This window comes from Penicillium soppii (assembly GCF_028829465.1).
Source record: "Penicillium soppii strain IBT 18220 chromosome Unknown utg000005l, whole genome shotgun sequence".
NCBI classification, from domain to species: Eukaryota; Fungi; Ascomycota; class Eurotiomycetes; order Eurotiales; family Aspergillaceae; genus Penicillium; species Penicillium soppii.
The window spans coordinates 343638-357462 of record NW_026643235.1 but is presented as its reverse complement, the minus strand read 5'-3'; the positions used below and the strand labels follow the sequence as shown (position 1 = coordinate 357462).

Below are 13825 nucleotides of genomic sequence, written 5' to 3'. Positions count from 1 at the left end.
AATCCGAGGCTCGGAGCACAGGTGGAGAGCCCTAAACGGTGCAGGGGCCACAGAAGTATGAGAATTGAAAGGCTGACATTGACATGAAGATGTGATTAAAATGACATACAGATGGTTTCGATCCCAGTGCTTATTAAAATATATTGTTTATATAGTTCAGGGTCCTATCTACTAAGATTTGAAGGACGTTTTATTTTTGGTGTGAAATACCGAAGGGCGAAGCGCCAAAGAATCCCACAACCAGCCAATGACAGTGCTCGCTGGACCTATTATCATGCAGACTCGCAACATACTGTAACTTAAATTTAAAATTTCCCCGAGAGATGTGAGGCTGCAGCCAAACAACGGCTACGCGCCAGCAGACGGAGCCTAGCATGTCTCAAGAGGTGTCTCTAAATTTTGGGTGCAGATATATCCTGAGATTCGTGTCTTCTCACCCAATCATTGTTCCCCCTAGTCATGCTTTCTTCAGCCGCCAGCAAAATTAGGCTTAAGTTTCGGTCCATTTACAAAGATGCTTGGGAGTATGACAACCTGGGGCGTCTCCAATTAGGTACGAAGACTCGACTTCAAACAATGGACTCTTTTATGTGTAACGGATTCCCTTGGGCATTCAGACTTGAATTGTTTTCTTTGTTCACTGGTGGCCTAGGATGAATGAATCCATTCACACTCTTTGTCTATTGATACCCTGAAATTGCCGTAGGCCATTGTTGTCAATGAGATCCAAATCACCCTGAAACACACAAAGCCCATCGTTGGGTCCTCGATCAGGCGCTGCTAATAACCCCTGCACTCAATAAAAACGGCGATTTCCACTTAGCTGATCTCTCGCCTGATTGCACCTTTCTATATTCAACAAAGCAAGATATACTCGAACCCACTTTGCTGGACAAAGTCTTCGAGAAACAGATCTCCCTTTCATTCTCTATCTCTCTATCCTCTACAAGTATCCATCCATCATGATGCTGGTCATCATACTAGCGGTCTTTTTTGCTCTATACGCCCCAACAGTTGCTCACTCATGGATCGAAGAGCTCACAGTCATTGCGCCAAATGGAACATTCATCGGCACTCCAGGCTACCCCCGTGGTAACTATCTTCGCTCGACCGCGGGTTACAGCGACACCACCATGACATACTTGATTCCACCTAGCTCAAGGGCCAACGTGACTCAAATTTTGCCAACTGACAAAATGTGCAAGGACACCCAGCAAGAAGCAAAACAATCCGATGGAAGTCCTCGACTTCAAGCCAACGCTGGAGCTGCTATTGCCCTCCGCTTCCAGGAGAATGGCCATGTGACTCTTCCTCAGAATCAGCCCGGAAAACCTGCGAACCGAGGATTTGTCTATGTGTACGGCACTACTCAGCCCAAGACTGGAGAGAATTTCCTTGATGTGCACGGTACATGGAACGCAGATGGTACTGGAGGCGATGGACGAGGTGTGCTTCTGTCTAAGCAAAATTTCGACGACGGGCGTTGCTACCAGGTCAACTCCGGAAAGATTTCCGAGACTCGACAAGCAAAGTACACCCATACAGCCAGCCAGTTGATGGGGGCAGATCTTTGGTGCCAGCAAGATATTCAATTGCCCTCCAATGCCCCCAGTGGGAAGCCATACACTCTCTACTGGGTATGGGATTGGCCTACCGCTGCAGGTGTTGATCCTACCTACCCCAACGGAAAGGCCGAGACTTATACGACTTGTATGGATGTGGATGTGGTGGCCACGGTCAACAAACAGGCGGCAACCAATGATGACTATGAAGTCGATCAGGATCTCAACAAAGCGGCAATTCCGTCGCAGTTTGACACATTGGGTACCCCGGTCACTTCTCAGTCTCAGGCTGGAACCACCTTTACCCGTTCTGCATCACCATCATCTAGTTCATTGAGTGCCACAGCTGGCAGAGTTCAAACTGTCACTGTGACAGACTGGGAAACAAGTACGAGCCTTGTTTATATGAGTCAACCCACTTGAGATGATACTTTTTTGAAGCATCTGAGATAAAACCGAAAAACAATCAAACAGCATTGTCATAAGATATTCAACATTCATATATCACAAAATAGTAATGTAGTGACATACGAATACATATAAAATATAGTCCAAACGAAAAGTAGAAGAGAGCAAGCAGAGAAAGAAACCCAATCGGGAATAGACGACGAAACCGGATCTGAAACACACGTGACTTATCACTATCGAGGGTTCAAGCTTCAATTCAATTCACACTTCTTGAAGCATCGGCTTGTCATATTCAACTTGGGAAACTTTAGACATCACTTTGCTTGATGAATTGATCTCGGCAAATCTTCCTAGATCATTTACACAGCCCGATCCACAATCAATTACGCGCTGATCATTACTCTAGATCAGACTAGACAGGTATGGCAATCTCCGAAGTTCATCTCTCGAGCCTTATTTCTCCTTTAGAAACAAAAATCCTTTACTCAGGCTGTTTGTAATGAGATTCCTTGTCTCCTGTGAATCCTGAAATCTTCTAAGCGCCGTTCTGTTTTGTATCTGACATTAGCCACTTCCTGCAGTTTCTGCTATATTTAGCAATTCCCTTCGAGATCGCGGGACCAACGTCTGGACCAAACGGCTCCGATTTCGCCAATCTCGAGTCATTCTCTACCGCGCGGAACTTGCAGTTTCAGTTTTGCTCCTGTTGGATATTCTCTTCAAGGGTCGAATTTGAATCTCAGTTACGGTTCGGCGATTCTGACTCGGGCCACATTTGACCCCCTCCCCTCGTGTCTGATTACCCATTCACAGCCCTGGCATCTACCGCCCCTTGGCCAAATTTCTCCTTCGATACATTTGACATACCTGTCACTGGCCTTGAAACCTTGAATCTAAGGAAATAAGGAAACCAAACTCACTTTGGACTACTCTTGGCACTTGCTGCATTGCGCCTGAACTCAATATCTGTACGATCTCGATCTCCGCATCAAGGATATACTGTGTGATCGGCCATCAAAAGAACTCGAGAGACTCTAGATATTTTACGCGCCATTTCGATTGACGGGCTATCAATCGCAATGCGAATCTAAGAGCGCCAACCACGCGACCGATGAACAACCCCACATTGCCCTTGCTGAGACCCGACCCGTTCTTCCTTCTTCTGAACCCAATTTTGGGTTCTCCTCCTTGTCAATCATGATGTCCTTGACGAACAATCTTCCCACAAACAATCTTTCTGTCCTACCACCCATTCTCACCGATGGAACGGTCAAGTCAAATCCGAAAGATCGTCTCTCCACCTACTCCAACCTCTCGATCACATCGCAAAATCGCTCGCGCCCAGGCTCCCACGTCTTCCCCATCTTCCATACCAGTCTACCATACGCCCTGGTTCGAGACTTCGCCTACCCTTCCACCCATCCCCTCCACTATGGCCCTCCTCCCCCTCGTGCCTCCAGCGTCTCCACCCCCGCAAGCGAACATAGACGCCTTTCCGATCCACCGCCCTCGTGGGATATGCGCGGCTCATGGGCATCGGGTCAATCAGCCCCAGAAGTTAATCATGGCCATGTCCAACAATTGCCCGCTATGTCTTTCGGGGATGGGCCCCCGTACAGTGAGGACGAAGACTTGCATAGCCCGGTAGTCACTTCACGGCATCACAAGAAATCATCCGATGTGAATGGTCTCGTAGATGAGAGAGTCATGTCTGGAACTGGGAATAATGATCGTGGAATGCTAGTCGGCATCAATGCCGATGGCAGTGAAACTTACTACGTAAATGACGGAGACACAAATGACGATGGGCCCGGCGGGGAATACGTCACATATCCCGCGAATGAAGGGCGGTATTCTATCATGGGATACAGTGGCCCCGGTGGCCAGCAGGGCTTTGAAAATGATCACGGCTTCGAGTCCGAGGATGAAATCTCCGGTGTGAACCGGTACTCGAGGGATTATCAATTTGCTGTTGGCTGTCCGGATGAAGAGATGCACGGGAAGGCCGTTGCTCTCTTTGACTTCACACGAGAACACGAAAATGAACTGCCTCTGACGGAGGGCCAGGTCATTTATGTCTCATACCGACATGGTCAGGGCTGGCTTGTTGCTGAAGATCCCAAAACAGGCGAGAACGGTCTCGTCCCAGAGGAGTTTGTCCGCCTCCTGCGAGACATTGAAGGAGGTCTGACTTCTCTGAACGGCGAACCAAACCCAGACATCACCGGCATCGCAGATGCCAGCCTAGACTCCAACGAGTCCGACCAACTATCCACGCCGACCCAAACAGAACGACCTTCTTTGGACGGAACCGACGCTTCTACCAAAGACACAAACGGCAACACAGCCGCATCTGCTCCATCAGATACCAAAGTCTCGCCCGCGAAGCGTGCCAGCACGCTAACAAAAACCTGAACTACACCAGCCATGAATGGCCTCCATCCATGCAAACCTTTGGCGCTCCGTGCACGGCTTACTCATCGTTTCAAGTGAAACCAGAGCCGGTTAACGATCCTTGGCGCCGCTCCCCTATCATCCACGAGGAGACCCTCAACACAGCCGGGGGTGATTCGGTGCGCGCTGTGTCACCGGCACCACAATCAAATCCTCCTCCCCCGGAGCGCACGGCTCCCATGATGGCTTCGCCGTCATCCCACATCTCATCTGCATTCCATCTACTCCCTTTCTTGCGCCGTCATTCCCAATTAACGTATATCCTTCACGATGCAATTACAATCCATGTCTCTAATACATACAGGGAGTGCGAGATATCGCCCTTCCGTTGTCGCCTTTTTGTCTTCGCTCTTCTATCTTCTATTACCCCCCTCGCCTTACTCCTGTATCTAGCTTCCTTCAGCGCAGGCGTTATACCAGCATCAATGTGCATCAGCGTAATGCCTACTTGAATTCATTCTATTGCCTAAAATTGTTAGTCTAGTAAGGCTGTGTAGTCATGTTAGGGCTACTTGATTAATGGTTTTGGAATAAGACCCGTACAATCTAAAGTGAAAGCAATATTATGGAAGTCTGGAATTGACCCTAATGGCCATTGCCCATAGGTGAGTACTTTGGATTTAACAATCTAATGAGCTATGAATGTATATTTCCTTTTCATTCCTGTAAAGCACCAGATATGTGTGATTATCAGCGAATGCCAGAAGCTAGGGTAAGCAAAATTCTACCTCAAACGCAAAGAGAAGAAAGCAAATTTTGATCTGCTTCACAATGCAGACCCTAAAAGGAAAAGAAATGGGAATGGAGTATACAAAAACAGCGTGGAAATAGAGCCACGAAATCTGGAATTCTGATGCTAATTGGCCCAGGTCAAATTGAGAATCGAGCAGGTATTCGCGAAGATTGTTCAAATCAACCAAGTAGATCATCAAAAGCCGAGCTGGACTGCTTTTGCGGTGGCTGGCTCTGGCTTGATACGTTAGTGCCGGTAGGGGCGCCCCAGATACCGGCGCTGGCCTTTTCCTTGGCCATGCTGGCGAGGTTGGGGCCCTTGTTGGAGCCTGTGTTTGTTTTCTGGATGCCGGCGCTGGCACTGGCGGTTGACCACAGTGAGCCGAAGGCGTCGCCGGAGGTCTTCTTGGTTGCTGCTGGTGCGGCGGGCTTTGCTGTGGGGGATGTCACGGAGGACAGGGATGGGGATGCAGCGTGGGAAGACCCGGACTGTTGGGAGATGTTGGTGTTGATTGAGGTGAAGTAGTTGGGCGTGGCAGCTTGGTAGCCTGAAGGCTTGGGTTGCATTGGAGCTTGCGAGGTGGGAGAGGTAAGCCCGCTGGACGATGGGGTGGGAGGTGCTGACGTGAATCCAACCAGGCCGTTGATGTTGGCGCCCTGCGAGGCTGAGATTGGCTGAGGTGCAACGAATTGTGTGCTAGCAGTTGTACTGGCAGTAGATGCTGGCGGCGGGATGCCGAAGTTTGGCGCGGATTGAGTAGGTTGGACAGCCGGTGTTGCGGACTGGAAGTCGTCGAAATCATCATCATCAGCTGGGGTTGGGTCGAGCATGTTGAGAGCACTGCCGGCGGGCTGCTTGCCCGCAGCAGTGGAGGTTGTCGTAGCGACAGGCTCGTCGTCGCCGAAATCGAATAGGTCCGCTACAGGCGCAGGAGCCGGCTCTGGCTTCTTTGCTGCGGGCTTTTCGCGCGAGCGCGTGGGGGCATCCGCTCCATCATACTCGTCATATTCATCGAATCGATTGGACCGTCGTCCGGTGTCCTGGAAGTCGCTCTGGGATTCACCACCGAAGCCGCCGCCATCCCCGAAGACACCTCCACTATATCCACCATACCCCGCACTGTCGCTGCCAAAGCCTCCATACCGGCCAGAGCTGGACATTCCACCGCTGCCGCTAGAACCCATGCCACCTTCAAACCCGCTGAACTTGTTGCGGTTGTTCTTGGCCTTCTTCCGTTCATTGCGAATCTGATCCACATCGCCCAACAATTTCACCAATTCAGAAGACCGATTGCGCACGTTGATACCCTGGTCCTTGCCGTTCGCATCGATATAGTGGAATTGCCGGAGCATCCGAATGAGCGATAGATGGGATCGTGCATCGTCAACAATTCGTTCGGAACCATTCTTAACAAGGAATTCGAGTAGCTGAAGACTCTATGGGAGAAAATAGTCGTCAGCTCCATACATCACACCAACCCGATCACCATTACTTTCCGTACCTTGTAGATCTGTCGCCATTCCTCCGCGCTCTTGTCGGTGAATCGTTTGTAAATCAGGGGCATGATCTCATTGAGCAATTGGCTACAGTAGCGAGTCAGTGCATGCGCATTGATACAGACGGTTTGAACAGCCCAGACTCACTAGCTATGTGTTCCATTGGCAATGTCCTGCATCAACGTAGTCGACGCACCCCAAGGTTCATTGTTTGTAGCTTCCCGAACCTGACTTCAGTCAGCATTGCGTCGCAGATTATGCTTGGAAACGCGCGTCGCAGCTTAAGGACAGTGGGTCATTTCGTGTGGCGAGCGGTTGCATACGAACCTTGGATTCCATCTCGGTATAGTTCATAACGGCTATGACGGAGCGGTCAGATCAACTCCCACAAACTATAAGACATCCACAAGGCAAGGCCCTTGGCCAGAATGGTCTTGTACCAAGAGGGTGTCACTTACCATTTTGCACTTTGCGAACACCCGCCTTGAGGTCATACAAGGACAGGTTGCTGACCTGGTCTTTGAGGTTGGAGAAATCCATGGTGAAGGTGGTCAATCGTGACACGTAGAAAGAAGGGATTTGAATAAGAATAGAAAAGGCAATTGCCAGCCAAGCACAGGAAGAACAATGAGAAATCCCTCAGGACTTGAATTGCCAGACAATGCTTGGAGGGGATGCCCGGTTTCCAGCTGGCAACCCGATCCAATGCGCCACGTCACGTGGCAAGCCCCTGACGGGGCTTTGTATACTTCTTATAATTAATGAAGATTTAGGGGATTGATATTGTTTAGAAGAGACCTAGAAGAAGTCTACAAGAAGCGTATTAAATACTGAGTTGTTTTAAACTTGACTCTTCATAATTGGAATCATACTGTGTACATGCCATTCGCCCATATAGACCGAACGCTATCGCTATCAAAATCAACAAAATACCCAAGGTATCTCAAAACAAAATAATAAAAAGAAAACAAGAGGCAGGAAATAATAATATCAATAAGAATGTGTACCCAGTTCATCCCTCATCAAGTCCATAAAGCCATGAAAAACACATGACACTCACTCATTATAGAACTTCTTCATGATCAAGTGTAAAAAGAGATTCACGTTGACCCGCATCTGTCCGTCAAAGAAGTCCATGAATTGTGTGTTGTTGAACTGAGCCTGCAGCAAGTCGTCCAGCGGTACCTGTGCATTAGCGCCGGGAATCATCATGTTTCCGGTACTTCCGTCGATGGTGAAGACACCGACTTCATTACTGGAGATGGTCAAGTCGACCCGATCCCATTGCCGCTCGGCGTAGCCCTTCCAGGCAACAAGAACGCCTCGATCGGCCATCGTGCGTGCGGAGTATTTAAAGGATCCAAATTTGAATATCTTCCCCGATTTGTGAAGCTCACGCTGGTGATCCCATTGCTTGGTGAAAGGCATCAGGAATCGCTTCTTTCCCTTCTTGTTTTGCAACGTGATCATAGCCTGCTCAATGTAGTCATTGTACGTCTTGAGCTGTTGATCAAGGTAAACAGCCTGATCGCTGAGACGCTGGGAGGTCAATCGAGCACCTTCCAGTTCCCGTTCGCGTTGGATTCTCCGACGGTGCTTGGTGCGGATATCAATGGCAATGGCGTTCAACAGGTCTTGGTAGTGGTTGTGACGATTGATTCTACCGCTTTGCTCGAGTCGAAGGATATTTTCAAGTGCAATGCCCTTCAGCTCTGCATAGCCCATGGCACTAATGTCAATCAAGCTGTTGGCTTCGGAATAGGCACCTCGGCGTGTGTTGCCGGTATTCAATTCTTCACGGACCAAATCATGCCAACGCTCCTCGTCTTCGGTCGTTGGTGGCTTAAGCATGACTTCCATCAAATTGGCACCGGTCTGAACACGAATAATGTAAAGTATGCAGCGCTTGGTCTCCATGAACAGTGTTTTCACTTCTGCTTCGGGGTCTGAGAGATATGGTTAGTAAGTTGTGAGGTAAGGCTCCGTTGCAATTCTTACCTTCCATCTGGGCCAGTTTGGGGTTCAGCGTAAGATTGATCTCGGTTGAGCTGACACCCATCAATTCGTTCTCGTTGGTCTTGACATTGCCCAGCTCTCGAACAAGCTCTTTCAAAAAGTCATCCGGGTGGGGACACATGTAGTTGATCTCCGAAGCAACAAGTTGATGAATGGAGAAGATGTCCGACATCTTAATGTAAAGTGTGGGTTTGGCCTTGGCATAAAGATCATTGAATTCATCAATATCAAAGTAGGTCTCTGCATCTTGAACTGAAATCACTGTATGATGTTAGTGTCATCAACCTAGGCAGATGAAAAAAAAAACTTACTCTGACCCCAGATACGCCCTAACCGCTGGATTGACTCTGCAATGTAGGTGTTGAGCGGTTGGAGATAGACATTCTCGGCACCAAACAGCCTTCCAGAGGCTATTTGGGCGAGAACCTTCGCGATTTCTCCGAGGTTGCGTTTTTGTTCTTGGGTCAAGCCCCGGTCGACAACGCCATATTTCTCTGGCTCGAGGACAGCAGGCTGGAAGTAATTTTTCCATACCCAGTGGCCAACAGTCTGGAGAATGAAACCTTGATCTTCGCCGGAGAACTTTTGGAGGAGATTTTGATACATCTGCTGTGCGAGATACCTGATACCAAATGGCATCCGGTACAAAAAGTCCTCCAGTCCCAAAAAGAATTGGTCAACAATGTCACGAAGATCTTGCAAGTGTTGAATGAATGTGTCTCTGGTTTCAGGGTCTCTGATTGCTTCTTCTCTAGGAAGATCGGGTTGCCGACGGCTCCGTTGGCCGGTTTGGAGCTCCTCGTTGTTGATCGCAGAACGGTAGATTTGAATCGGATCACTCTCCAAGTCAAGATCTGGGTTTTCAATCACGGACTCCTTCACAACAGTTCCCAACACATCGCGCATGAACTTTCGGTCGCGTGGTGACTTGGCATATGAGGCGAAGAGCTTGTTCCAGAAGGAAGTGCAGCGCAAATACTCAGGAAGGGATGTGAAGCTTTCAATGTCCTCCTTGACAGACCGTGCCAGGAGCTTGATGAGGTAATACTCCTCGCGGCGTTTCTGGGAGTATCCGAAGAGTCCCATCATCAAGTGCCTGATCCTCTCGTATTCTTTGTCTGAGGTATTGACCTCGCGCAATCGGCGGAACAAGCGAGCCAGGTACTGTGATTGGGTTTGAAGGAGGAAGAAGAATACCTGATATTGGTCCAGCTTTCTCCTTGAGGTCTTGTTCAGGGCCTTAAGATCATAAGGATCCTTGGAGGAGATCTCGGTGTTGGACAACAGGTTGCCAATGTGGCCACCGAAATGCTTTTGATGCTTGACAACTTCGTCCAGTGTAATCTTGTTCTTGACGAGGAGAGCGATTTTGATGTCAAGCTGACTGATGTATTGCTCAGCAAGCTCATTCTGTCGCACTTGCTGAACAACCACCTTGCGCAGACGCTCGAACTCGATCTCTTCGTCGAAATCAAAGTCACTGTCGTTGAGAAGATGGACGAATCCCTTCACTGTTCCAACAGGTGGGTTCTTTCCACTTGTTAGGCTCTTGTAGGCTTGGCCTTGAATGCGGCCTCGGATGACACTCTGAGCCTTGATGACCTTCTCCATATTTTCATTATAATGTTGGCGTCTTTCTTCAAAGCGATTGCGGACTATGACTCCTCTAATGCATGCCTGAAAGTCGGTGATGACATCCTCCTCCGCCTCAAGGTCGGTCAACATGTCGCCAACTTCAAGTCGTGCAATCATTGCCCGAGCGAAAGATTGAAGCTGAATAGCCTCCTCCTCGTGGTCCTCGAGTGCTGACAGTATATCCCCCACCTTCATTCGAGAAACAGCAGCACGAGCAAGAGCCTGGAGGTCAACGATTGCATGCTGTTCCTGCTCTAATTCTGCTCGCTCTGCCAGTAGATGACTTCTGTGCAAGAGACCACGGGATCGGGATTGCAAATCCAAGATAGAAGACTCTTCGTTGAATAGCGCGGTTCTCTGCACATCCAATGATTTTCTCATAGCCTGTCCACGCAGAATTCCTTGGAGATCGACCACTGGTGACACATGTTCTGCAAGCTCGGCATAGATGGCTGATGTGCTCTTCCTCACAGCGGCAGCTCGCACAATGGCTTGCAGTACGGTGCACTCATCCTCGGTTTCTTCCAGCGCGTGCAACAGCTGGGTCTGGCGATCTCTAGCAATCAGAGCCCGGATGTTTGATTGAATCGTGGTAATTTGAGAGGCTTGCTTGCTGAGCAAAACCTTCATCTCTGACCAGTTCTGGCGGGCGATTGATCCTCGAATGACCGATTGAAGTGACTTGACGGGAGTTTCGATTTGCTTGACTTCATTTGCCTGAGAATTCATCCGGCTTCTTTGTAGAGAACCGCGAATAGCTGCTTGGATTGACTTGACGGCGGTACTAGCTTGATCAACTTCTTGAGATTGAGCGCCCATTCGAGTTCGTTGTAGGGAACCGCGAATGGCTGCTTGGAGTGACCGAATAGAAGTTCCAGCTTCGCTGATTTCGTGAGTCTGGACTTCCATTTGTTTGCGCTGCAAGGCACCGCGAATCACAGCTTGGAGTGAAGTCACTTCGTTTCCTGATTCCTGGTACTGCTCATATTGGTCGGCAACATTCATACGTTGCATTGCACCCCTTATAGCCGCTTGGATCTGCTTAATGCCAGATTCTTCTCTTCGCGCGTGAGATTGCAGACGATTGGTTTGGGCGCGTGCCTTGGAGCCCCGAATAAGGCTCTGGAATTGCAGAATGTCATTTTCTTGAGCCTTTCTCGACTGCTTGTCACCTTGTTGTCGGCGGCGTACAAGGAATCCTCTGCTGATTGCCTGTAGCCCGACAGAAAATTGGAGCATGGTCAAGCGGTATTGACTGATCTGACGTGCCCAATCTCCGCGCAGGCGTGACTGCAACTCAACCAGGAGAGGCTCAAAGTTCCAGAGATCATTCATCGTGTTTCCGAGCTGCAAACGTAGCATAGCTCCTCTGATCTGGGATTGGAACTCACAGATGCCGCTCTCGCTTTCGTGCAGCTCCCGATCGACCCGATCTTCTTCGGACTCGACAGGTTCAGGTTCGGGCTCAGGCTCCGCACCAAAGTTCGCGGCCATACCTGCGAAGCTAGGCATGCTGACACCAGATTTATCCAATCCTTTTTGGGTTTTCTCAAGTTCATGGTGTTCGAACTCAAGTTGACCGACCAAGTTACCCATACGGAAATCCAACATGCCGTTCTTGAAGAGCAACCATGATAGTGCGTGAATACAGTGTATCACCTTTGGAAGGTTTTTCTTTTCGTACAAGTCGATGAGTTCGAATCGGAAAAGTTCTGGCAGCTCAACCTCGTCAAGGAATCTGAAGAACAAAGCGATATTGTCTGAGTGACGATATTGTAACTTGGGGTTTCGGAAAATGCGAAGGGTTTTCCCTGAATACATCGCTTGCACCACCTCCGCCAGAGTGACACCGTCTCGTAGCCCTTCCTCCAGTTGAACAATTGGCGGGATTTGCTTTTGAATGACATCTTCGATCCATTGTTTGGCTTCTCCGATATGGCACAGATACTCGTATGCTTGGATGAATTGTCGCTGTTGGTCCATCCAATTTCCAGCCGCCCATGAGGACACCTTTGGCTTTTCAGGCGATACCGCGCCCTTTCTTCCAGCTACTGAATCTGCACGCTTCAAACGTCGCCGGCCTTGTAGACCAATCACAGAACCTGACGGTGCACCAAATTTGAACTCATCGGTCTCTCCCGACTGTGCAAACTTCGAGAGTGTTCTCAGGTGACCAGTTGAAGATTTTTGAAACGTTTCAAGTTCTGGCGCTGTTAGCGCAGTAGTCAGCTGTGGTGGATGAGGGCTGTGGGGCGTGGTCTTTTGTGGGGACGATGGACGCGATGTTCCGGGAACGGGGGACCAGTGATGAGGGGAGATGGATGGAGGGCTCTGAGGCTCATAAGTCGATAGTCTGCGGCGCGGGGACTGATTTTCTTGAAGACGCGATTCGGGGGTACTGGGTCGATAATCCTTCCACGGCTGGGAGTCATCGATCGTGTAGCTTCGCGAATGTCGGTATCCCCCAACATTCGATGCAGGGGATGTACCGTTGGGTACTTGCTGTAACGGGCGCAGCGATCGGCGAATGCTGTCGTATGTCGTCCCAGCATTTGGTTTATTCCCCCGCTCCATTGTGTCCTTGACGGTCGTTGCTGAGTTTATACTGCTTGCTTCACTCTTCCCTCGGAAGTGACCCAGATTGTTGTGTATTGACCCATTAGAAGACACCGTACTGGTTCGACTGGGAGCAAACGAGCTTGATGCGACGGAATATGCGGAAGAGTTGGTGGACGCTGTAGAGTCTTGTCGTAATGGGCTGGTGGACTGCGCAGGAAAATCCGTCTGTGCCCGTTTGAGCGATGGGAAATGAGTTGACATCACTTAATTTTGAGACGGGTATGCGATAATGAATTGACAAGTGACGCGCTCCTTCGACCGCATCCCTGCTCCGGTAGAAGAAGCGGAATGCGCGAGTCAAACAAGGTTGATCAAACCCTTTGAAGATACGTGCAAGATTAAGAGCAATCTCTCATTACCGTACGATTTGGGGGTGAAAAATCAAAAGAAATTCGTCTCAAATTCTGCAATGCAGTATTCGTGAAATCGGATGGAATTGTTGACGGTGGGGTCCAAGTGAGAAGATTCCCCAACCCGAAGAGGCACAGGGGGGCACAACAAATCTCCAAATCGGGTATAGCTCTATCAGGTGATTGTGGCTTGTTGATCTCTGGTCACGTGTATCTTCGGTTTATTCCTCTCTACCGCGACATTATCATGCTTCAAACGCTTTTAGGTAATGTTTTCTTTTTTTTTTAGCAACCCGAAAAGGTCTGTTCCCGATTAATTACCATATACTGTTTCAACTGTACATTCTGATTCAATGTTTGGCCCAGATTGGGCTGGATGCTTGCAGTCTTGGCAAAGGTGGCTGGTGTACGATTAGGCAAGATTTACGCTTCGTAGTGCTATCGTAGTCCCGTGCGACCATCACATCCCTGCTTGAACCATTCCACCGCCAATTGATATCATGTTTAGTCTGCATATATTACAGAATATACTTATCTATTGAATGGCTAAGG

The 13825-nt window shown here is 49.2% G+C and overlaps 4 protein-coding genes across 4 annotated transcripts; 2 read left to right on the top strand and 2 right to left on the bottom strand.

Moving 5' to 3' along the window:
• Positions 1-962: 962 nt before the first annotated feature.
• Positions 963-1985, top strand: N7529_005556 (uncharacterized protein; the record flags this gene model as incomplete). The annotated part of the gene is made up of 1 exon (XM_057241083.1): positions 963-1985. The coding sequence occupies one exon, from the start codon at positions 963-965 to the stop codon at positions 1983-1985; it is 1023 nt and encodes a 340-aa protein (XP_057096442.1).
• Positions 1986-3167: 1182 nt separating this feature from the next.
• On the top strand, positions 3168-4385 carry N7529_005555 (adaptor protein NBP2; the record flags this gene model as incomplete). The annotated part of the gene is made up of 1 exon (XM_057241082.1): positions 3168-4385. The coding sequence occupies one exon, from the start codon at positions 3168-3170 to the stop codon at positions 4383-4385; it is 1218 nt and encodes a 405-aa protein (XP_057096441.1).
• Positions 4386-5336: 951 nt separating this feature from the next.
• Positions 5337-7193, bottom strand: N7529_005554 (ENTH domain-containing protein; the record flags this gene model as incomplete). The annotated part of the gene is made up of 5 exons (XM_057241081.1): positions 5337-6593; positions 6659-6740; positions 6801-6880; positions 6981-7012; positions 7112-7193. 5 exons carry the CDS (start codon positions 7191-7193, stop codon positions 5337-5339), a joined length of 1533 nt encoding a protein of 510 aa, XP_057096440.1.
• A 516-nt stretch (positions 7194-7709) lies between these two features.
• Positions 7710-13124, bottom strand: N7529_005553 (putative Ras GTPase activating protein; the record flags this gene model as incomplete). Its single annotated transcript, XM_057241080.1, has 3 exons — positions 7710-8599; positions 8652-8930; positions 8981-13124. The coding sequence occupies 3 exons, from the start codon at positions 13122-13124 to the stop codon at positions 7710-7712; spliced, it is 5313 nt and encodes a 1770-aa protein (XP_057096439.1).
• Positions 13125-13825: the final 701 nt, after the last annotated feature.